Source organism: Phasianus colchicus, chromosome 4 (genome assembly GCF_987193195.1).
Source record: "Phasianus colchicus chromosome 4, bPhaCol1.hap1.1, whole genome shotgun sequence".
Classification (NCBI taxonomy): domain Eukaryota; kingdom Metazoa; phylum Chordata; class Aves; order Galliformes; family Phasianidae; genus Phasianus; species Phasianus colchicus.
This window is the reverse complement of record NC_143439.1, coordinates 44458689-44481618: the sequence shown is the minus strand read 5'-3', so window position 1 is coordinate 44481618 and position 22930 is coordinate 44458689. Positions and strand designations below refer to the sequence as shown.

General features: G+C 41.6%; 1 protein-coding gene across 2 annotated transcripts; it reads left to right on the top strand.

Moving 5' to 3' along the window:
- Nucleotides 1-1493: 1493 nt before the first annotated feature.
- On the top strand, nucleotides 1494-21498 carry PDGFRL (platelet derived growth factor receptor like). 2 transcript variants are annotated; one of them, XM_031588645.2, is made up of 7 exons: nucleotides 1588-1674; nucleotides 7646-7778; nucleotides 9280-9574; nucleotides 16277-16428; nucleotides 17720-18013; nucleotides 18334-18473; nucleotides 20754-21498. In XM_031588645.2, the coding sequence occupies exons 2-7, from the start codon at nucleotides 7754-7756 to the stop codon at nucleotides 20940-20942; spliced, it is 1095 nt and encodes a 364-aa protein (XP_031444505.1). In that variant the 5' UTR covers nucleotides 1588-1674; nucleotides 7646-7753; the 3' UTR covers nucleotides 20943-21498. The 2 variants fall into 2 exon arrangements, with proteins under 2 accessions (XP_031444504.1, XP_031444505.1); XM_031588644.2 differs by lacking the exon at nucleotides 7646-7778 and having other exon boundaries at nucleotides 1494-1674; nucleotides 20754-21497.
- Nucleotides 21499-22930: the final 1432 nt, after the last annotated feature.

The window sequence follows — 22930 nt, the reverse complement described above, 5'->3', positions numbered from 1 at the left end:
GCAGGTTATTACACTAAGAAAAAGACTAGATGAAGTGCTTACCCTTGTCCTAGGCTTGCTATAAAACTCCAAAGGAAGAATCTCCAGAAAGAGATCCTTCCTCACTGGTAGCCAGCTCTTAAATGGGTCTAGGAGAGGTGGAGCCAGGCTCCACTCCTTCCAGCAGCACAGGTGAATTGCCTTCACTTGTGCTCCCATGGCTGACTTATTGCTCACCTCAGGTGGTCAATCAGAGGTTCAGGCCATGATTCTGCAGTTCCCATTTCCAGAGGGAGTGAGCCCTCAGCTTTCTGCAGCAGCAAGCCTTGTCCTGGCAGCAACCAAACTCAGAGCTGCATGAATGTTATCTCTTTTCCCTTTTTGGAGGAAAAAAAAAAACAACCAAACAAAAAACTTGGAGTTCTGTCATTTAGTGCTGTATCCTGAGGATTGAAATGACTGAAAATTAGCAGTTGAAAGACTGTCACCTAGGACACCTACTTACATATAATGTAGGAATGTTGAATCTGGGCAATAGATAATGATAGCTTTGAGATGCAGAACTGCGCTCCCAGCACGAAGATGCTCTTGTTTTGCAGATATTTGAGTCACCATCTTTGTTCACAAATTTAAAAGAAGCTGTGATTTTGCTCTTCTCAGGGTGTACTGCAATTCTTCTGATATTTAAAAATGAATAGAACTAGTTCTCAGTGCGTATCCATTAAAAACAGGAAACTCGGAATGTACAAAAACACTTTCTTTCTTAATTGTATGCCTATATAGCAAAAGGTATGTATCAATCAACTTGAGTATGTCCTGGAATGAATGCGGATGGGCTGCTGTCTCCTAGTGCTATACTGTACTTCTCCATATGTACCTGTATGTGGGGTTTGGTCAGCATGATGTCTTTGATCAAGTCTGTGCGTGAGAAGTGAAATCTGACCTCAGGGGGCACATAAGAATTGCAATTATAGTGGTTTTGCAGATGATTTGATGGAAAATTAATGCTCTTAAGCAGAAGAGAGGCTATGAACATTTCCTGTGCATATTTATATTTTATACCACACATCTTTTCTGAGCCATCATCTCCATGGTTCGCTTTCTTTAAAACAAAGAGTGATAACGTTTTCAGAGTTGGATACTTGGTGGTACTGTAGTTACTAAAAGTGGAAATAACCTAAGCAATAGCAACACCCACTATAAAGCAGCTTCTCCTGAGCAGGCTTCTGGGAACGTCTTTGCTATAGCAGGCTAGAATGAAACTGACTTCACAGTTACTTCTGCTCCCTTCAGCCACACCGATCAGAGCCAGGCACGCACCTGCAGGGCCGCCCGTGAGGCGAAAGACACGGAGCCCGCACAGCTCCCACCTGCGCCCGCTGACCCGGCGCGTTTATGACTCTGCAGGCCGAAGACAGCTTGCAGTCGGCACGAGCCGCACGCGGTAGGGGTGGGCTATCCCGCGTGCGACCTGCTCTCCTTCCCTCAGCGAAGAGCCCTACGCCGCCCGGTGCCGCTCGGCCGAGAGGGGGGCGGCCCGTGGCCGAGGCCCCCGCTCCCTGCACCGGCGGGCTCCTCCCCGTCGCGAAGCCGCTGCCCCGCCTGCCCCGCCTCAGCCCGGCGCCCCGGCCGTTCTCGCCATGCGGCTCTGGGTGCTGCTCAGCCTGCTGCTGCTGCAGGAGACGTTGCCGCACGGTGAGCCGCCGCGACCCCATCCGCGCCGGCGGGCCCCTCCCGGCCTCCCCCGCCTCGCGTTCCGCTGCCCCCGCCCGCCATGTCGGGGGCTGGCGGCCATCTCCGGGTGCGGGGGCTCCCGTCCTGCGTGGCGGGGTCGGGCGGGCTGCGTCCCGCTGCCTGCTGGCGAACCGGCGTCTCTGGCAGGAGATGCGGTTTTTTCGGGGCAGGGAGTTGGGATGGAGGTGGCGGGAGGCGTCGTCGACAACAGCCGCTGCCTCTTCGTCTCTCTTAGACAAGGCGCTCGAAGCCGGTGCTCGAGTCCTGCGCACCTTCTGAGGAGAGTTGGCGCTGCGCTCGGTGCTCCGTTTCATAATAATAATAATGCCACTTAGGAGTGAAAGAATACCGCTTCAGACCCTACGCGCCGCTGGGAAGAGCTCTTGTCCCCGCCCGGGAGCAGCGGGGTTCGTCTCCCACCCCACAGCCTGTGAGGAGCTCTCGGTGCAGCCGGGAGTTGGGTCCCGTTTGGTGCTGGTGGTGAAGCAAAGGGTGGTTCGTGTCTGTCAGGGACGAGTTGTGGCTTTTTAAAAAATTATTCTAATTCCTGTGAGTTTTGTGTGCAGTTGGTCTCTTGGTAGGAAGGGTGGAACTTCGTTCTTAACTCAGCATCAGGTTGTGATGAGTTCTTGGCAGGGAAGGGGTTAGCTTTTGGCTGGGGAAGGAAGCTCCTAACCAAGCCTTGGCTTATTTAGACTTGAACATCAAGAGAACTTAGATAATTCCCTACAATTCATGATGTGGCTCTGGCCAGTGGCTTATCCTCTTCTGAAGCTGCCAGCTGTTACGTGATCAGCGGGATGTGATGGAGAGGGAAAACAGGCACTGTCTCCTGCTGCAGTTTGCAATATGTTGTCAAGGAAAGCTCTGGGAGTCATGTCAGGGCTTGGGGCAGGCTGTGTGAAACTGGGGGTCTGTGGAGAGATCTGGGCTTAGGGGTGTGTGGGGAAAGGAAAAGAAGCACCTCCCTCAACTGGCTGGGGCAAAAATTACTGCAAGGACATAAAAATACTTCACCTCAAGAGCTGTTAAGCGTGTCTGGGGAGGCTATAAAGCCTCTGGCCTGCAAGACAATCAAAACACCCACAGCAACCAGGCTGGGGTAGGAGGGGACTTCCAGGAGACCTTTCCAGCATAGTTTTTCTTACGACTGTTTGTAAAGGAATTACATCCCAGACAAGGAGTTGCTGTACTAGTACTGTGGTGTAGAAGAGGATCTCGACTTAAAGATCTGTTGGTGTATGTTGCCACATCAAGAAAAGTGTTTTCTACTTGACACATAGGCAACAAAAACTCAGAATGAGAAATGAGTTGCAACTTAGACTAAAGGTTCTCCAGGCTTGCTTTCTTGTCTCATCTGCTTTATAGTGAGGTTTAGTTGCGTGCTACCTGCTGTGTCATTCAGAGACTCATCTATGTGAGCAAGTAATGTGGTGTGTTTAATTTATTCAAGTTTCAATAAGGAATAAGAATAGCACTCCTGACTTAGCTTATGGTAGCTTATGAACAGTGAAATATGTTCTTCTAGGTTGTCTGTGTTGTCAGTATAAGTGCTGACTTGGATGACAACTTTTCTGTAAATCATTGGTGTCCAGCCCTTTGACTTGCCTCTGCACCATGTTGAGTTAAGAGGAATTAATTGTCTTGGGCCATGTGTAAAATACATAATATGCTTAATGTATATAATGTATATATTTAAAAAACAAACAAACAAAAAAAAAACACCTCTTTAATTAAAATACAAAAAATTAAAAGGCAACAAAAACAAAGCTATTGGGATATTTCACCTTGATTTTGTGAAATTAATGTATTCGTCTGATTCAGTGCAAGTGGTTGCAATTCTTTGTGAGCTCCCAAGGTGTTTGTCAGAGATTTTATTTTATTTTTTATGAAGTTGTACTCTTCCCATGCTTCATTTGTGAAAGCAGATGTTTACAAATGTAAGTACTGCCAAAAAGTGGTGACATGAATAAGGCATGACTGTGAAGTGAGAGGTATCTTTCTCTGTTAAAAGAGGTCTTATAGAAGTGTAGTAAGGAGGCATGATCAGATTTTTGAGTTGAATATCTGATTGCAACCCTATACCTTCAGTTTGAAAATTTGCAGGTAATGTATGTCAACTGAAAATGCAGTTGCAAATATATGAGGGGCAACTGCAAAAAAAAAAAAAAAAAAAAAGCAACGCTTTTTTTTTCCTTTTGCAATCTTGAATCTTTTATCAAAATGGGAAGCACAGCTACATTTTTTTTCGCTGTTCACAGGACTGTGTTTAGCCAATGTATCAAAATGCATATACTTGTTAGCTGGATTTACAGCAAACACGGCACCCACCCTAGTTTCAGCTCAGCGTTTAATGGTGTACTGATGTTTGGCTGCTGCTGAGCAATGTGTGCGTGCTGCCATACTGGTGTGGGGCAGGCAAGGCTGGGCTGTGTGCCGCCTATGGGCTGGATGTGGCTGCTCCTAGAGTGTCACAAGCAGAGTTATGTTCAGCCTGTTCTGTGCTCTTAATTATGGTCATAGAGACAAACTCTCCTCCTAGTCTTTGGGTTAAGGATTATTCTTTGACAACTTGCTGCTTGATTTTCTTCGAGGAAGAATTCACTGGTAGTAATGCAATTTGAAAGCTCTGTGATGCTGCCAAGATGTAGCATGGGACCTGCCTTGTGAAATGGGTATGTCTGGTAGGTGGGGAGCACAATTGTTCTGCTTCCAAGGTTTCTCAGTGGATTCTTGAAGACCACCTTAGACATTGTCTAGCTGTAACCCAAGCAGCTGTGAAGCTGATGGAGCGTGTGTGTGTGGATGTAGGCGATGCCTTGGGTCAACACTGGATGCACTTAGCATTCTGTGACTAATAATTATGAGGTAATTTTTGAGGTAACTTTGTGTTTACAAGAACAAGGGGGTGAGAAACATTAAAGAATAGGGTAAGCTAAATCCTTTGAGCCAGGAGAAGAAGTGCTGTGTGGCATGTTTCTGAGACATAGTGATGCATTGTCTCCTGTGTGGGCATGAAGGGTTAACTAGGGATCTGGAGTGTACCTCTGCAGAGGAAATGGGTGCAGTGCATCTGGGAATTGCTATTTGGAGCAGATCAGAGGAAGAAAGGAAGAACTTTCTCAGTGTTTTTCTACAAAGTCTTACTTTTTTCCTTAATCTTGTTTTTTTAAATAAGAAGTACCTTTACTTATTTGGGTATAAGTCTTCTGAGAGTGTGAAGTAACCCAAATGTGGTGTACTCCAAACCCGTGTAAATGGACTAGTTGAGTTTGTTCCTTTCCTGGGAAAGTCCTGTAGTTTGGGTGCATGGATGGAGGACTCTGGTAGGTTCTTTGTTTCCAGATGACTTTGGTTGCCTGTTTCCTTTACCTTAGGTGACGGAGTGCCATACTAATTAATGTAGTTAAAGGGCACACTGAGATCTGCCCAGCAGTGAGAAGGAACTGTTTACAAGGTACAGGAAGTAGTGATACTGGTGGATATCAGGGCAGACTCCAAATGAGAGTTGGGAAGGAGCATGGCTGTGGCTTGTGTGCAAGGTCACATCTCTGGGAAGTGCAGAAGAGAGGCAAAGCTTCAGCATGGGAAGACAAAGCCCCCTGTAATTATAGTGCTTCCTGAAATGTCCTGCTGTTACCTGTAGGGAAATGCCAGGTCAGAAAGGCAAAGTCTCAATGTTCTGGGGAGAGTGGAATAGGAGGAAAATGTTTCTCTAGCTCCCAGTGAGCCTAAACATGTGGAACAGAGGGAGCCTGTGTGGAAAGGAAAAACTTCATCTAAAGAAAATTAAAACCAGGCTTCTGGCACTCAGCATTGGAACACACTCACAGGCAAGCCTTTAACAGTTTCGTAGCAGCAGTGTCAGGTGTGGAAGAGGACTGTGTTTCTCTGGGGGTCCTTGTGGGGACAGGGTGTTGTCAAACACGTGTAGAGATTGCGGTTGGCAGAACAGTGTGACAATGGCATATTGACAAATAGTCTGATTTAATTAGGGTTAAAAGAAGGAGGCAGAAACAAAGCTTGTGTGTTTCCAGAAGTGCAGTGGGGAAATGGAATGGATGTCTTGGAATGGGAATGGTTATGCCTTGAACATCAGGGCACAAATTGTGCAGGGAAGAGGAAGGAGCCTGCCCTTAGGGAGAAGTGGCAGCTTCTTTTGAAGAATGCTGTAGTATCAAATATGATGCCTGGTGAGCTTTGTCAGTAAAAGCCATCTGAACCAAGATAGAAGCATTATGAAGGAAAAGCAGCGTGGTGTAGCCAAGGGGATGGATGATTGTTAGAGGACATGGAGCAGCAAGGACTACAGATAGCAGCACAAGAATTACCAGCTGGTGCAGGCTGGCTTGTGTACGTTGGGGTGTGATAGCAAGTGTGATCTGCCAGATGCCACAAGTGGTGGGCTCTTAGGGCAGCTGCTTGGAGAAGAGCAGCAGCTCCTGACTTGCTCCCGAGCAGTGCTCACGATTGGATGCAGATGTTGCTTTAGAGCAGCCAGACTGTAGTTTTAATGTTCTTGCAGGAATAATAAAAGTCAAAGAACAAACTGTTGCCATTTAATTTGAGAAGGGGGAATAACATAAGATGAGGAGGCTTCTTAACTCACATCTGAGTTAAATATAAAAACCAAAATAGGGCAGACAAAAAGTTTGAGAAACAGCTTGCAAAAGGGATAAAAAGCAACCATAAATCCTGTTCTTCTCCTGATGTGCTGGAGTGAGGCAGAAGAGACCGCCATGAACTTTGTGAGGCCCATAGGAACAGGCTGCTCCAGAAACTAAAACTGTAAGTTATGCACCTAATTGTGTGCATCCATGTTCTCTGTGGAGGTGCCTGGGGAGGTTTTACTAGAAAATGGTGATAGAATGAACACAAATTGGAAAGTGCAGTATCTTACTGAGCACTGGAATAGCATCTCTGAGGCAGATTGTTTCTCTGTGGAGGAATCTTAGAGGACATCTCTCATTAATGTGCCAAGAAAGTTGATTCAGAGCAAATCAACAAAGCATGTGATTTTTCAACATGTTCATAAATCCAATTTAAGAAAACAAAAGAAAAGAAAAGAAAAAAAAAAACAAACCAAACCTGTCAGTAAAGACTTTCAGAAGGATTTCCAAATTCTAAAACTGGGACTTTACATTTTGTGTTGGAAGACTCAAACAAAAGAATGACTCTAATGTTGTAAGCAGATTGGGTTACTGCGTAGGAATTACTGCATAGAAATTGTTACTTCATGGGTTGATCTTGAAGTTACTCTGCATTATTCTAGAGAAAGGCAGCTTCCAGTGGTTGAATTGCTTTCTGGGAAAGCAGTAAGCCATTTAGATAGGAACAAAGGCATCACCAGTTGTACATCAGTGATGTGACCATATGTTGAACCTAGCGTACAGCCTGCTTTTACCTTCTTTCCCTGACACAAAGATGAGGACGTTGAACTATTTTTCATATGAATGGGTTCCATACAAAGAATAACTAAATGGAGTAGGGCTTACTGATCCAAAAGGTATTTGTTTGAAGCATGCTGCAAAGGCACAGGTGCTGCTGATAGTGCAGTCAGTACCAGCTGTAACCCATGCTTATCAGAATACAGTGAGGCTGACTTTAAGTCCATGGTAGCTTTTTTGTTTGATTTGTATGATAAAATGCCAGAGTACTTCATATGGAAAAACTGTATTCAGCATGAATTAGCTGTCAGGCACAGTTGTAGAGTTTTTGCTGCCTAATATAACAGTTTTAGGCTAATCTCACAAAAGATTGTGCTTCCTGCTGTCAGTTACAGCATAAAAAAATCTTCATGATTGATTTAGTTAATTATTTTAGAGGCTGGGATTTTAAAGACTGCTCTCTCCACCTTTTTTTTTTTTTTTTTTTAATTTTTGTTGTTGTTTGTTTTGTTTTCCTCTTCTTTTTCTTCTCTGTTCTTTTTAAGGCTTATGTGCATGTGGCACATGGTGAGAACAGATAGCAGCTGTGTGTGAGCCTCTGAGATCAGTCACTGCACTGCTGGAAATAAGTGCACCTTTTAAGCAACTGCAGCATGCATCTCAGCTCCTGCTGGACAGGTACACTTGGGATCACTTGGTGAGCTCATGCTTTTCCAGAACAGTTAATGTCATATATGGGTTTATAAATAAAGCATAGAGTTCTGAAGGCAAAAAAGGTGAAACGAGAGTTGTGCATGCTTAGGAAATGTTTATTTGCACAAATATGTATGTATATTGAACTGCTCCTCTGAAAAGTGGTCCTCACTCTCCTCTGCCCAGCATCCAGCTGAGACCCTGAGAGATGCAATTCTGTTGTTACATATTCGAGATGCTTTTTTTCTTGCTTTCCTCTCATAAATGTTTTGCAGAAGTGCTTTTTGGAAAGGACTTGCATGTGACAAAAGGAATCTTTATTCACTACTTAATCATTGGTTAGCTTTGCTGTAACACTTCAGCTGAGTTAAGGGGTTCCAGAACAAAGATGATTTTCACTCACTGTAAATGTTCAGCCTGGAGACAGCTGAAATCCCACTTAAAAATTATACTTTAAATTATAACTTTGTGTGAATCAGATTGAGATAGTTCACTTTTCCTTTGCTTTGTTTTAAAAGGCTGCTGTTGCCTCTGGCAGGTAATGGAATCTCTTCTGCTTCTGTTTCCATCTGCTCAGTAAACGTAAATGGCCATTATAGAGATGTGATGTATTAGATACTACTTTCAGGTGACTTAAATACTATTTGCAATTTCACAGTACTTAACCTAAAAGAAAAACAAACCTGCATTTTTGACAGCAGGACAAGGGGAAATGGTTTTAAGCTGAGGGAAGGGAGATTTAGGTTGGATGTCAGGGGGAAATTCTTTACAGAGAGAGTGGTGAGGTACTGGAACAGGCTGCCCAGGGAGGTTGTGGATGCCCCGTCCCTGGAGGTGTTCAAGGCCAGATTGGATGGGGCCCTGGGCAGTCTGGTCTAGCATTAGGTGGAATGGTTGGTGGCCCTGCGTGTGGCAGGGGGGTTGGAGATTCATGATCCTTGAGGTCCCTTCCAACCCTGGCAATTCTGTGATTCTGTGATTTTTACTAGCATTGTAAAAATCACCATTAGGTTCCTTACTTCCCAGTGGTCTTTTCCCACATCTCTCTTTCAGCAGCACAGCATATTAAAAGGTTATACAGATCTGATGGGTGTGTAACATACATATGAAGATAGGACACTTGTGTAATGCTGCACAATAAATGGCAGTGATATGAGGTAGCATAGACAAAAGTAACTGGAGAGAAAACTACTGAATTCCTTTCCTTTCCCATCTGTGAAGTCCTCATGCCTTACATATTTGCCTGTTTATTTGACCTGTAAGTATAGATTTTCCACATGTTGTTAAAAGCTCTTTTTTTCTGTCCAGGGAAATGAGTCATGTCACTGACTTCAGAAACTTATGGAAATTAACTCTCATTTTTCTGAATCCTTTATATGAAGAAAAGAGTATTGATTATTCTCCTTAATAATAAAGAAAAATTATTTGCAAGAAGGCTTTTTTTTTCCTAATTGGTAACACTGCTGTCTTTCCCTTATTTTACCAGTTATTGGACAGTCTGCAAAAAGTAAGCGTCAAAAAGAACCAGGGGAAAACAAAATCAAGCCTATCAACAAAAAAGTAAAACCCAAGGGCCTAAAAATGAAGGAAAGGGAACCTGTCGACTCTTCCTCCAAGTCCCAGTCCATACTGATGCAGGTGATGGATAAAGGCCGTTTCCAGAAACTGACTGCTACTTTAAGCCTGTCTGCAGGACAAAGCATAGAACTGCGATGTAAGGGGAGTAATGTGACTTGGAGCTATCCTTCATACTTGGACACCTTTAAAGACTCCAGACTCAGGTAAGCTATTTTTTCATATTCTGGGGGAGAAAAAGTGGTTACAATCAAGGTGTTTCATGTAGTGGTTGCTTGTCTATAACAAAGGATAAGCATCTTTCAGTCTTCTTCCTCCTGTGATGTACACTGTGAAAGAGTCTTGTTGCATTTGAACTGGATTTCCTTCAAATGAATCTAAAATGATCCAGGGACACACCGGTGTGTTCCAGCCACTAACAGAGAGCTACATAAGAATGAGGCTGAAGTAAAACCCTGAAAATGTGTGAGGGTGGATGTCAGGTACTGGCTGCCAGTTCTGATGCTCTACAGAGACCTGCTGCTGTTGGGATGGTGCTAATGTAGATATCAGCTGAGACAAAAAGATTAATTTCCTCAAGAGGTTAATACCCGTGTTTCTCAGCTTGCAAAACAAAAAATACACCAGGCACCACTCTAAGGAGCAAGTGGGGTTAGTCCTTCCCTCTTCTCTCAAAGTTACGCATGAGTGCTGGGGGAGTTGCAGGATTCACAGTGCAGAAGTGTGACAGAGCTTAATGTTGAGATAGATAGTCACCTTCGGTTTAGGAAAGCTTTTTCTTTCACCTAGTGTCATCTTAATGGATACTGCATACACAGTTGTGAGAGTAGGAGGAGGATCTAAGGACTTTCTCCCCTTCTCTGCCCCACCAGGTGAGTGGCAGTTGATCTAAAATCTCCAAAACCATACGTTTGTTGGCCTTCCCAGTTCTCGAGCATAGTACATGCATAGCTAAGTCTAGATTGAAAGTAATAGTCTCTTTCTGTATTGGAAAGAGGAAGGACTTATAAAGGAGTTCAGGGATGTCTGCCACTAGCACTTATTTTGCCAAGAGTTTGTTTTCCCTGCTTGTTTTGTGGAGGTTTATGTTTGGGTATCATTGAAGGACAAGTGGCTGAGAGACTGAGGAGAACTGTGAATGATGCCCTAAGAAAGAGCTGTAAAGAGACTTTCTTAGGTAAGAGCAGTATTAGTGTGAGGGAAGTCCTGTTGTCCTTTTGATCCTAAATTAAGTAAAGGTTTGTGGGCTCTTTGTAAATAGCCAAGATTATCTGAATCTTTGTGACACTATTCCCCTTCCTTACAGTTATGAAGATACTTTCAAGTCACAGTCAGTTAATTACTTTCCACTTCTCTTTTCAAAGAGTAAGGTTAAAAATTGACAGGTATATTCCATGGTCTGTCATGTATCCCTTTGAAATTCATGAGCTGATTTGCTTGTTTCCTGACATCTAAGGAGTTCCAGAATAAATTGGCTGAATAAACCTGTATAGTGTGAGGCTTCTATAAATTATTACAAGCCTGTTTCTGCTAAGGGTTTATCGTGGCAGCATCTCTCAAAAGATCTTCTGGGTGATTTGAACAATTGTGTTTTTGTTTATAATAAATCTTTTATTCAAAATATATTTTATATATATTTAATGTATTTTATTTGATAGGACAAGGGGGAATGGCTTTAAACTAAAGGAAGTAGATTTGGGTTAGATGTGAGGAAGGAATTTTTTCCTCAGTGTTGAGGCAGTGGCACAGCTGCTCAGAGAGCTGTGGGTGCCCCATCCCTGGAGGCACTCAAGGTCGGGTTGGATGGGGCCCTGGACAACCTGAGCTGGTGGGGGCAGCCTTGCTTAAGGCAGAGGGTTGGAACTGGATGGTCTGTAAGGCCTCCAACCTAAGCCATGCTATGAAACTATTCCAGTAGGTGGCACACGTCAGCCGCGGTACGGGCCTGGCCTTTTAGTAGGCCAAAGTGGAGCGTGCAAAATCCTACTGAAAGAGAGTGCCGCGCATGTGATGGTAGTTTCCATTTTGAAATCTGTCTCACCATTAGAAGGTGTGCATATGGGCTGCTCACCTGCACTGGGCTACGTATATGGCCCTGTAGACTTCCAGGTCTCAATGTTAACATCTGGCATTGAAGAAGGCAAGAAGTATTCACAGTTTCTAGAGAGGAATCTGAATTTTGCTTCATTACTTGTTTTGACTGCCTGTTGTTCTCTTGTACTATTCTAGCCATAGAAATGGGGTAAAAGAATTAAGGAAGGATAGACGTTTTCTAGTTTTATAATTTGTTATTTTGTAGTTTGAAGTAGCTTGAAATTCTTTACCTCTCTGTTCTCATTCAAATTCACAATATTATTTTGTAACAGTAAAACAAAAGTTAATAATTTCACGGTAATAAATGCTACATAACTTCTTGCATGTAATTTGCTTAAGTGTTTTATTTTAGAAATACGATAGGTTTCTATTTAAGGATCTATACTGAAATATTTTTTAAATAAGTTATTGAAGCAGTAAGACAGAGTTAAATTGAATCAACCATTTTAGTTGTAAGCAGAAGACCCCATAAGTAACTAGAAAAACTGAAGACATGGATAAGTAGCATGCTTTGGACTTACTGAATGGGGATAATTTATGGAGACATTGACAACCAAATCTTGTGCAATTACATTTTCATTATGGTTTTTATGATATCCTTTTTACCTCAGGGTGTTTGTTGCTGTGCTAACAGATGTATGCAAAACGGTCTGCTTTATAGAATTTGTATTTCTTGGCTTTTGAAAGCTTTCATTGAACATAACTGAAAATATCATAGTCCCTATTTAATTAGCACAGCTGGCAGTGTTTCTAAGTGAGCTGGCAGTAGGAAGCATCATTAACAAAGTTATCATCTTTCAAGAGGAACTTATACTTTTCTTTCTGTGAGACAGAAGAAACCTTTAAGGTCCGCAGTAGTGATGGTGTGTATATCTCTGGCCAGAGGCTTGGGCAGCTGCTGATGCTGAAGGTGCTGAGGTCTGCTGCTTCGGGATTGAGAGGGCATTTTGGTTTGTAGCTACTTAAATTTAGCATCCAGGTAATGCATTTCCTATGGATGGTAACAAGAAGAGGTGGGGATAAAAGCCACGTGTTTTCCTCCATGCCATTTTGATTGTCTCTTTATCGCACCAGTATGGAAAGTAAAAGACAGCAGCTTGGAGGGCAGTGGCTTTTCTAAGAAGAAAGAGGTTATCTTTACAAAAGCTGTTTTTGTAATACCCATGGCTGTGGTTTCTTTGAGTTTCTTTTTGCAGGTATACTTTACAACTTTGTACATAAGTGGTTTTGTTTGGCACTATTGGAGTGTGTGTGAGTTTTTAATAGGTCTCTAGTTGCTGACCTGTCCCCAAATTACCATGTGGGGCTTCCTCAGGAAAGAGGCTGAGTAGAAGTAAGAGGAGGACTCTTTGGCTGTTTCTTATCTTGAGTAGATAAGAAGCAGTGCAGCTCTAGGGCTGTCTGTTAAGTTGGGGGCACCCACCAGCTTACTTCTGAACTAGGTTGTTATCTGCAGTGCTGTCCCACCCTGTGCAGCATAGTACATCCTTGTGTCTGGAAGGTTTGTGTGTCAGCTGAGCAATGCAGCCAAAATGGAATGGCTGCAGATCTGTATGGTGGTACATAGTAGATCAGTGACTGCAGGCCCAACCAGAAACTGCACCTGCAGAGTGTGAGAAGGATCAAAACCAGAAAGGAATAAAGAAAAAGAAGGGCAGGCACATTTTCACTTTCATACGTTTGAGAGCAAAAAGCTTCTCTAGACAAAGATGGTCTGGCATCAGTCTGTGCAGTGCCTGACTAGAGTGTGGGCCTCTCCCATCTCAAAACATGGCTGTATTTATTGCTGAATTTCATCTGGTAGGTAGATCCTTGTGTAGTGGAACTGCTGCAGTGAAAGAAGCTGTAGCAGAGGTGGGTATGTATTGTGTGCATATTGGTACACAGGCAGGAGTGCTTTCATAAGTATTGAGAAAATAGAATGTTGTACAGGGCAGAACTGGGCTGCTGTGAATTAAGACAGGCTCACTGAGTGGTTTGTTATCTGTGTCTAACCAAGTGTCACTCAATTGCATGTGCTCTGAAGTCTGTAAGCTGTCAGGTTTTTTTTCTTGCCTTAAGGAGTAGGGATGTTCTGTCCCTCTCCTTGTGTTTTAAATAGCTCCATTGTGGCAGTACCAGTGTAGCTGCTTGAGTTTGCTAGATGTGGTGTGTATAGCTTCACTTCAGAACATGTTGTTTTTCTTTAGCTTTTTCTAGCTTCTAAACTTGGCACAGCTTTTCTGGCAAAGGTCTTTTGAACTTAAAATAACCGAAGCTTAATAAGGTGAGTGTATGGAAAAGGATTTTGAAGGTTTGTGTTGTTTTGGTTTTCTTTGAATGGTCTCAAAAAGATTCTGTATACAGCGTTTTTATTTTGTGATATGTAAAGCATAGCAAAGCTTTGGCTTTTGAGAAAAATTTCTCATCATTTAAAATAGTAATGAAATGAGAGCTATCCTAGAAGTACAGATCAGTTGGATGAATTTGCCATTTACAGCTTGCTTCATGTTTTGTCTGCTTAGCACAGCCGTGTCACATGCCTCAACATTTCTACTCTTTCAGTTGCCAGGTTATGTTAGTGCGTGTTTGTGGAAGTACCTCACTGGGCTATTTCCATTGATTACTGGATAGCTTGTTCCCAGTTAAGTAGAACACACTGTACAATAATCAATTAACTCTGACCTTGTTTTTCTCTTTTTTTGTCTGTTGGGATTTCAAGCCATAGTTCAGTGGCTGCATTAATGGTTGGAGGCTAAATGTTCTAGCCTAATGGGTTCTCTATAATGCTGATGTTAGTGCTTGCAAAATATATTGTGCCAGTGTAGCCACGTAGCTTATGAACTGTGAGCTGTGGATGTAAATAATCATAGTCTAGGACACTTCAGATTTCTCTTTTCTTCTATTTGAGTTTTATACACAAGAGGATCTCTTGTGCAATTAGGAATTGGTCAATGTTTATTGAAGAACTGAAAACATTTGTAATGTAAGGTGCATGTATTAAGAATGAAAATGTTACTTTTCTCATTTTTCAAACTATGGTATCAGATGAGGTCATTTAGGACAAGTGCAATGGCAAGTAGGAAGCATGTTTTGCCTGTTTCTTTAGGCAGCTCTCAAAACTGCTATGTGATGGATGAGTGTAAAAAGCCTGAAGGCCTTGGTGGAAAAAGGTCATTCTCACCCTGTTTGGATTGCTTACTTGGTGTGTTTTAATTTCTAAGCTCCCAGCCTTGGCTGAAGGCTGAATGTTGGGTTATGTGAGCCTTGGCTAATGCATACCAGCTGTGAGTGCAGTCTCTTAGCAGAGTGCCCAGGGAGCTGGAAATGTCAGGAGCTGTGTGTAGCTGAAAGCAGCAGCCTCTTCGATGACCTGAGTGTGAGCAGTTAGCGGGAGGCTGCCCACAACTAAGATGTGGGCTAAGAGGTCTGCAATAATGCTTCAGTAACAGCGTAACAAGGTGGTTTGGAGGAGAAAAATGCCTTTAAAGCTTGCTACTCCTCCAAGTAAAGGATTCAGTAAGTCCTGCATCTGCCTTAAAACAAACAAACAAACAAACAAAAACCTGCTGCATTAGCAGAAAGAAATAGGAGGAAGGTAAGTAGAGAGAGAGCACACAGCTTAGCGAGAGCACAGGATCGTCATGCAAGTTGTGTCCAGACTCAGCCTGAAACACTGAAAAGGAGTTTGCTATTAAATGCCTAAAACTGGAAAAATCTCTCCTGACTTGATTACAATAGAAATGACTCTAGAATTCAGTGTCTTACAAAGGAGAGCAAGAAACCTTGCAGGTGGTTGAAAATAACTTTTTTAGAGGTTGGGGCTGCAGTGAAATGCATTGTTGCTGCCACCCATCTGTCCTGACAGTGTCCACAGACCACTTGCACTGTGGGACTGATCCTTTTGCAGTCAGTCAGACGACAGCGTAGCATGTGCTACAAACTCTGATGCTACCTGTCTGCAAGAGCCAGGAGAGCAAACATAAAAATAAATAAGAATGACATTGTGCCTACTGAATTTCATACTTAGGACCCTTAGAAATACAGCTATTATCTGTACAAACAAATCAATTTACAATTTCAATCCAATGAGAGACGTTTGTGGAGAAGAAGGAAAAAGTGGCTGAGGTGTTTTTTTTTTTTTATGTAGTTGCCTCATGATACTGCCAGCATACTTCCAGCAGTACCCAGGGCTACTGATGTAGCCAGAGGATGAAGAGGGAATACAGTGACAGGGTTGAAATGAGATGGAGTGGAGCAGACGAGGAGACAAGGACAAAATGAGTTGAGTTGAAGGTGTTTGTGATGGAAAGCTGGACTGCTGTGTTGAAGACAGGGAAATGTTCGTGCTGGAAAAAAAGCATAAATCATTGAGCAAACTGTCATTAAAGTGGCTGCTGCTCACCAGTGGTGAAGTATACTAATGAAGCAATGCTGCAGCTGAAGTAAATGGTATCAGGAAAGGAATGCGATTCACATGGCTTGACTTAGAGTGTGAAAATATGGGATATATTTAGACAACTGAAGAAACATAAACACATTGTCTAGGGCAATCACAGCCCATTTTCAAACAGGAATTCTGGAATGAATTCAGGAGTTAACTATATGTGATGAAAGCTTACCATTGCTAATGCATAGAGTTGAAATCAAAAAGCTGTTCATGTGTGGGTCTTTGCTGGGACAAAGGGGGATGTTGCAACACAACTCTGTAGGAGAAAAATGTGTCTGTTGCAGAACAGGAATAAAAAAAAAATCAAAAGTATAAATGATCTGACAAAAATGTGCAAGGAAATACACGTGTGCTTGTCTCTGCCTTTTGTTTTTCTTCACTCCAGTATAAAGCAGTTGGACAGGTATGGTCAGCTGATCCTTACAAACTCCACTGCAGCAGACACCGGTGAATATAGCTGCTGGCTTCAGCTGTGCAATGGTAACAAATGCAGGAAGGATGAGACAAAAACAGGTTCAACGTACATCTTCTTCACAGGTAATTAATTATTTTGGGGATTTTTAATATATAATATTGTGAAAATATGTTTTTTAGTAAGTAATAAGTCTATATCAAATCTTTTGTTGTCAAGATGTTTTTCCCCACAATTTTAGGGTTTTTGTTTAAGAGCAAATGTTATGGAAGGAAGTGCAGGTGAAGTTTGCAGACAGTCGCTTGCTTTGTGTGATTCGTGAGTCCGTTTTCCCTATGGATTATGCTAAATGCATACCTGAGATAATGCATATACAATGGAATCAAATACCTCTGAAAATACTGATGTGCTGAGAACCTCCTGCAGAATGAATCCAAAGAATGTTTAACTTATGAAAATGTGTTTTGATAAGCAAAATTACAAAAGAAGTCTTCTACACAGAGTTATGACATTAGGTGACTCCATATACTCTCTCCTAACCCCAGTGTATTTCCAGTTACCTGCAGCTAATTTAAAATCTTGGCCTTATTGATCTTGGTAAAGACACGATTTCTCCCCAGCTTCTGTGTAGCACGTTGAGAGGCAAAACACCCTGCAGGGGTGCATTGCCCTGCAAAGTCTGAAATCAGCTGTAGCTTCAACACATTGGGGGTAGGGTCATCATAGAGTAGATAACTGTGTGCGGTTTACTGCTGCTTGGTGCAAAAGAGTGAAAATCAAATGGTTAATGTGTTCTTCTAATGGAAATACTTCTCAGTGGTAGAGAAACCTTTGCTGCATTATTAGAGCTAACGCATTCTTAGCTAGTGAATATTCCTGTCCAAACGTTAGGATTGTTTGCAGTAGGTTTTGGAGCTAAATAATACTATGAGGCTGTACTGAACCCATTTATCAGAAGTGCTTTGTGTTTCAAGGATACATTCCTTCAAAAAGGCTGAAATAAACTTCTCAGTAAGTTACTATGGTAAATGCTTAAGCTAAAAAGAGGAAATTCAACTTTATAAGGAGTGTATCAAATATGGAAATACTCTGTTACTGTCTGTCTAAAAGTACTAAATATTTCAGTTATTTCGCAAAGAAGTAAATCAGTTTTTTTTAAAATCATACGTATTAAAAGGCTATGGCTGCTCCAGATATCTCCTTCTAATAGTGCTTATCTTACCTCATTCTTTTTGTGTTTTTGTTATGCTTTAAAAGTGGACAAGTAAACAATAGTAAATCCAGTGAATAGATTTTTTTTTCTTGTGTATTTGAAGCAAAAAGCTTTGTGTTCATTTTTAACGTTGCCCATTTTCTCTTCTTGCTGCTAAGCCAAGATCTAAACATTATCCTAACTATTTCATCTCTTTTGCATAGATAAAGAGGAACTTTTTGTACCTACTCCCAGTTATTTTGAGATTGTCTACCTGAACCCAGATAAACCTGCTGTCATCCCATGCCGTGTCACTACTCCTTCAGCAAAAGTTACTCTACACAGGGAATTTCCAGCAGAAGAAATTGAAACAGATGAAACTAATATTATTTATGATGCGAAGAAGGGCTTTGTCTACCAGCACCCTACTTCTGATCATAAAGGTATTGTCTACTGCAAAGCAGAGTCACAGGGAGCACCTCAGATTTCCATCAAGTATCACCTACTCTATGTGGAAGGTATGGTGATGTTTCTTATATGCTTACATCGACTCCTGTTTCTTCTGCTGGCATTAGAAAACAAGTTTTAAAAACTGGATTTGTAAAATGAGTGAAGTAGTCGCTGAATTTTGAAATCTTCATTGAAACTGTATGTGATAAAATCTTATTGGTATGAGCTCAAACAGTTTCCCATTTAGGGCGAAAAGCTGCAGATATACATCACTTACCTGTTTCATTAGGCAAGCTGATGCACAGCTTGCCTCTTGACTATGTTTTATCAATAATTTCATATCGGAAAGTGACTGATGTCCTGTTTCCTAATGCTGTTCTTCTGTCAGTCCCCAAGGGCCCACCCTCAGCCACGATTGTGGCATCACCCAGTAGAGCCAAAGTCAGTGATGGTATCCACGTAGCCTGCACTGTCCTTGGGGAGCCAGATGTAGATGTGAACTTCAGCTGGCAGTACCCAGGGCAAGAGGTAAGAGATGTCTGCCTTGGCTGAAATGCTTTTTGTTCTTCATAAGGGCAATACTGTGGAATGTGGGAAGAGTTTGGCAGAAGAGTCCCTGTGACTGGAGTCCATATGAAGTTGGGAAGGAAAGAGGCAGCATCTAAATAACCAGAGAAACTTGCTGTTGGAGTAAAAAGAAAAATGCTGGGGAAAACTGAAGTGCCTCCAGGTCCAGGGAGATGATGAGCAATAGTTTTGTGTGCTTTTTGTTTATTATTATTCAATTTTTAGCTAAACACTCACTTCCATCCTCTGTATTCAGCATCTAGCATTATGTTGAGTGAAATGTAGCAAGATTGCAGTGTTTGTAGCCTTCGGGGGGGAGCTTTTATTTCTGAGAGTCTTCATAACAATTTACTCTTGGACAGGGAAGAGAAGAAATTCCCCTGCTGCTCACATGAGCTTTGTTGGCTGATTTTTTTTTTTTTTTTTATTGTCAACTTCCCTTGACTTCTGTATATTATACTATAGTAACTGGCTATGAACCCATTTTACATCCTTGGTAACTGAGAGTAATTAGAGTACAAGCAATTGAAGAAATTTGAGGCTCAGCCTGTCCTCTTGAAAATCTGTACCTGTCAGTATGTACCCCTTGCTGCTTTTGAATCTCTGTCAGTTGAATGGCTGTCCAGGTATGGTTGCTGGCTGGTCCTGGCCCAGTGGTTCTGCGGAGCATTATGCAGAGCTGGCACATGCTACATCAATGCCTTTCCAGCCCTGGTTCAGTACAGACAGCTAAACATGTGAATTACCTCGTTTGCTCTAGATAGCGTGCTTACAGTGCAGGGCACGTGTGCTAGCAGTAGAGGACTGCACCTTTCCCCTGTACCCATGTACAGGAGTTGAGAGACAGACTTTGGCCATGCAGCCTGGAGCAGGTCTGTGTGCTGATCCACTGCTAGGAACAGCTTCAGCTGTGCCTAGGTATAATGGGGAAAAGTCTTGATTGGGTTTCTGCCCCAACAAAACAAGTGGCAGAGAAGCAGCACTTTTTACTTGTTGCAGACTTTTCTTAAGGCAGTACTCACGTAATGCAAAAGAAATACTCTGAGAAAGGTTCTCAGTTCCATCCTTCCGTTTTTAAAACAGTTCCTGCAGTAACTAACTGGTCAGTTACTGCATCTCATCTCATTCCCATACCTCTCCCTCTTACTTTTCCTCTCAGATATTTTTTCTCTTGCCCCTCCCTGGTGATCACATTTGCCTGCTGGGAACGCATACCGATCCACTCCTTCGTATGCTTCCCTGAAACTGTTTTCAAAGCAGAAGGCAGTTACTATGAGAAAAGCTGGGCCAACAGCCCAGCCAGGCAAACAGTCTGCCTTGCATGGCGTTTACCTTCACTTTTAATGCGGTCAGGGAAGTTCTCCTTGCTGTATTCAAGAACTAGCTTAAGCTTGAATTTCACTGTGCAGCAGTACTTGACTGTAGGCAGTACTTGGTTTTCAGACTGGAAACAGGAGGCTACTGCTTTGCTAAATAGTGTTTTTAAATTTTGTTTGGTTTTTCTTTTTTTTTTTTTAAAGGTGGTCATTGCTAGCTGTAAGCATCTGTCACTGGCCAGGCAGAGCCTGCCTACATTGTGAGCCATTCCTAAGCTTTACCAAGACCAGCAGCTTTTCCTATGCTGGTCATTTTGTGAGAATGTAGCTTTGACTCCAGATAAGTGTTTAACTTCCTATTTGCTGTTACTAGTTTTAGCCTTGTAGATCCATATTGATAAATGGCTAATCTGCCTATTTCATTAAGCACAAGGAGATGGTTTCTAAGCAGAAGGCTTTTCTTCACCAGTTTTATCCACAAAACTTGTGTAGGACAAACCAGCATACACAAACCTGCTGCTGTGTGTGATGGAGGCTGGAAGGAAAGGCTTTAGTGGCTCTTTAGGCCAGCTGCTCTTCTCCATTCCTTTGCAAATGCAATGGTAAGATAAACAATCCAAAACGCATTCACATGTGGAAGAAATATCCTGTTGTGAACAGAAGAAAAAGTATTTTTAAGGCATATTTCTAAGTATCCTCGTACATATTTTTGGCTTTGAAGTTGTATACAATTATTTTGGAAAATATAGCAGCTGTGGATTGTTGCTGTTTATTTGTATGTTATTTCATACAACATTTCTGAAACTAGAGGAAGAATTAGTTATATAATGTGATTCAAAGATACTTGGACTATCTGACTTGTCTGGGAGTTTGATAGAGTAGCATCACTAAACATGCTTGCTTTATTTCTTTCCTCTTTAAACAGCTGGAACGGCCTGTGATCACACAGAATTTCTGGAGACTGATAAACAGAGGGACTGGACACACCACAAGAATCTCAAAGAGTGTTCTCATTATTGAGGATTTTGAAGCCAGAGATGCTGGAAACTATATTTGTATAGCTCAGAACCTACAAGGAGCAACAACAGTGGCAACTAGAGTTGAACTAAACTAATGGAAAGGCTTCTGGACTCCGTAATGAACTGTATGTTGCTTTGCATTTTAACCATTCTGGGTTTTTTTGTTAATGTTTATATAAAAGTTTTCTCTATTACATTCTTTTCCTATGTCAGTGCATCCCACTTTCACTAGATTGCCAGGCCAAAACATGTTGCCTTACACCTGGCCATAATCAGTTGTGAGTTAGAAACACTATAGATTTACTACTAAGTTTAATACTATAAAGTGTAATCCACTTAAAGCCTGAATATGCATATGGCTTATTATACTTGGGAATAGATGCTCTTGCATTTTCCTTCGCGTGTGGCCTTTTTCCTCCAACTCTTCTACAGGGTTAACCTGCTGGATGGTTTGTGCCTTTTTCCTCTGTGAAAACTCAGAGGATTTGTAATACCTTCAGAAACCCGTCAGTGCAGGTGCATCTCTTCTGGTGCTGTGCAATATAAAATATAGAGTACTGTACATGTTTAAAACAAAAAAGCAAAAATCCATTTAAAAAAATTCTGATAGAACTAGCCAATAGCAATATTTTTAAAAAACAATTAAATTTCTTAACATTATAGAACTGTGTGTGTGTTCATTGCATATACGCATACATATATATACATAAATATATATTGTAAATATATATTTATTGCAAAACTCTCAGTTTTAGGAGAAGATGAGTAATAAATGTTTTATGTTACTAGAGAGTGTCTCCAGAGACTTGCAAATGAGTGACTATGGTAGATGTTGCATCCTTAGAGTTCAGTATGTTGTTCACTTGCACTGCATTCTTCAACAGATGTAGCAATGTAGCACTATTACTTGCTAAAGTAAAAACTTGCATTTATTTATATGGCATAATTTACAGACTGAAATAACATAATGATTATAAAATAATGTTCAGTTATACAGCAGATCTTTCCTCAAGTTGATAATTTCAACTTGACTTTGTTACTTTACTGAGGAAGAAAGATGTTTGATTCACACAAAACAGTATCTGGATAAATAAGCATTTGCTTCTCACCACAGACTACTGCTACAAGGAAAGAGCCCTTCCAAGAGAAAGGTAGGATCCCCAATCCCAACACTGTTGGGCATTTCAGCAATAGTTGTTTTTCCTCTCCTAAGTCTCAAGCATAAGATCTGTGTAAGCTAGAATTTCTAACACAGAACTGATTGGTAGTGCAACTGTGTGACAAAAAGTATCTCAATGCAAGCAATTGTATGTACAAGACGTGGAAAAACAGCTGAACATGAGGAACCTAATCAGAAGCATGTAAGCAAGACAATGGCTGCTATACATCTCAGCCTGCATTTGAATAGTAGTCCTAAGGATTTTATTTGGTGCTGCCCTGAAGCAATCCCTTTGCTCCAGGTAATTCAAACCTGTGAGCAAACATATACAGCACTGCTTTGAGTGGTGACATCTGTATGTACAACTAACATAAGGAATGGCAGTATATCTATCCATCAAGTCATGAATCTGATTACTATTGTAACTAACAAAAACAGTGAACAAAGTGCAGGAACCTAAACAAGTGAACTAATATGATGTCAATGCAAGCCTGAAATGGCTGTGCAAGGTCTCCTAAAGGAGGCTGCAGAGGGAACGCACCCCATTATCCATAACACTGTTGTCCTCTGGAAGTAAGGTAGCTACAAAAAATAATACCCCAAGCAATTGGACCAACTTAGAATGCATAGGAAGCAGTTATTTGATAATCTTCTCATTGCTCTTAGAAGTCAGGAATGTTACATTATTACTGAAATTACCAAATAGTTATTGTATAATTTTATGGTAATACCTGAACAAGGACTTTATACTGTTGTTCTTTTTTCAAGACAAGGCTTCAATCTCGCCAAAGTAACTTACTTTAATGATCTCTGAGCTTCTGGATGGGGCTGTGCCATGTTTTCATTCCTTTTTAGCATTTTCATTTACCAGGAAAACATTTTTGCTTTAAACTACAGGAGCTGTATCAGCTTCTCACATTTCAA

Coding starts and splice junctions, on each gene's coding strand:
- PDGFRL (XM_031588644.2), top strand. CDS start 1,620: ATGCGGCTCTGGGTGCTGCTCAGCCTGCTGCTGCTGCAGGAGACGTTG. Junction 9,575..16,276: donor TTTAAAGACTCCAGACTCAG/GTAAGCTATTTT, acceptor TCTTCACTCCAG/TATAAAGCAGTTGGACAGGT. Junction 18,014..18,333: donor TCACCTACTCTATGTGGAAG/GTATGGTGATGT, acceptor TTCTTCTGTCAG/TCCCCAAGGGCCCACCCTCA.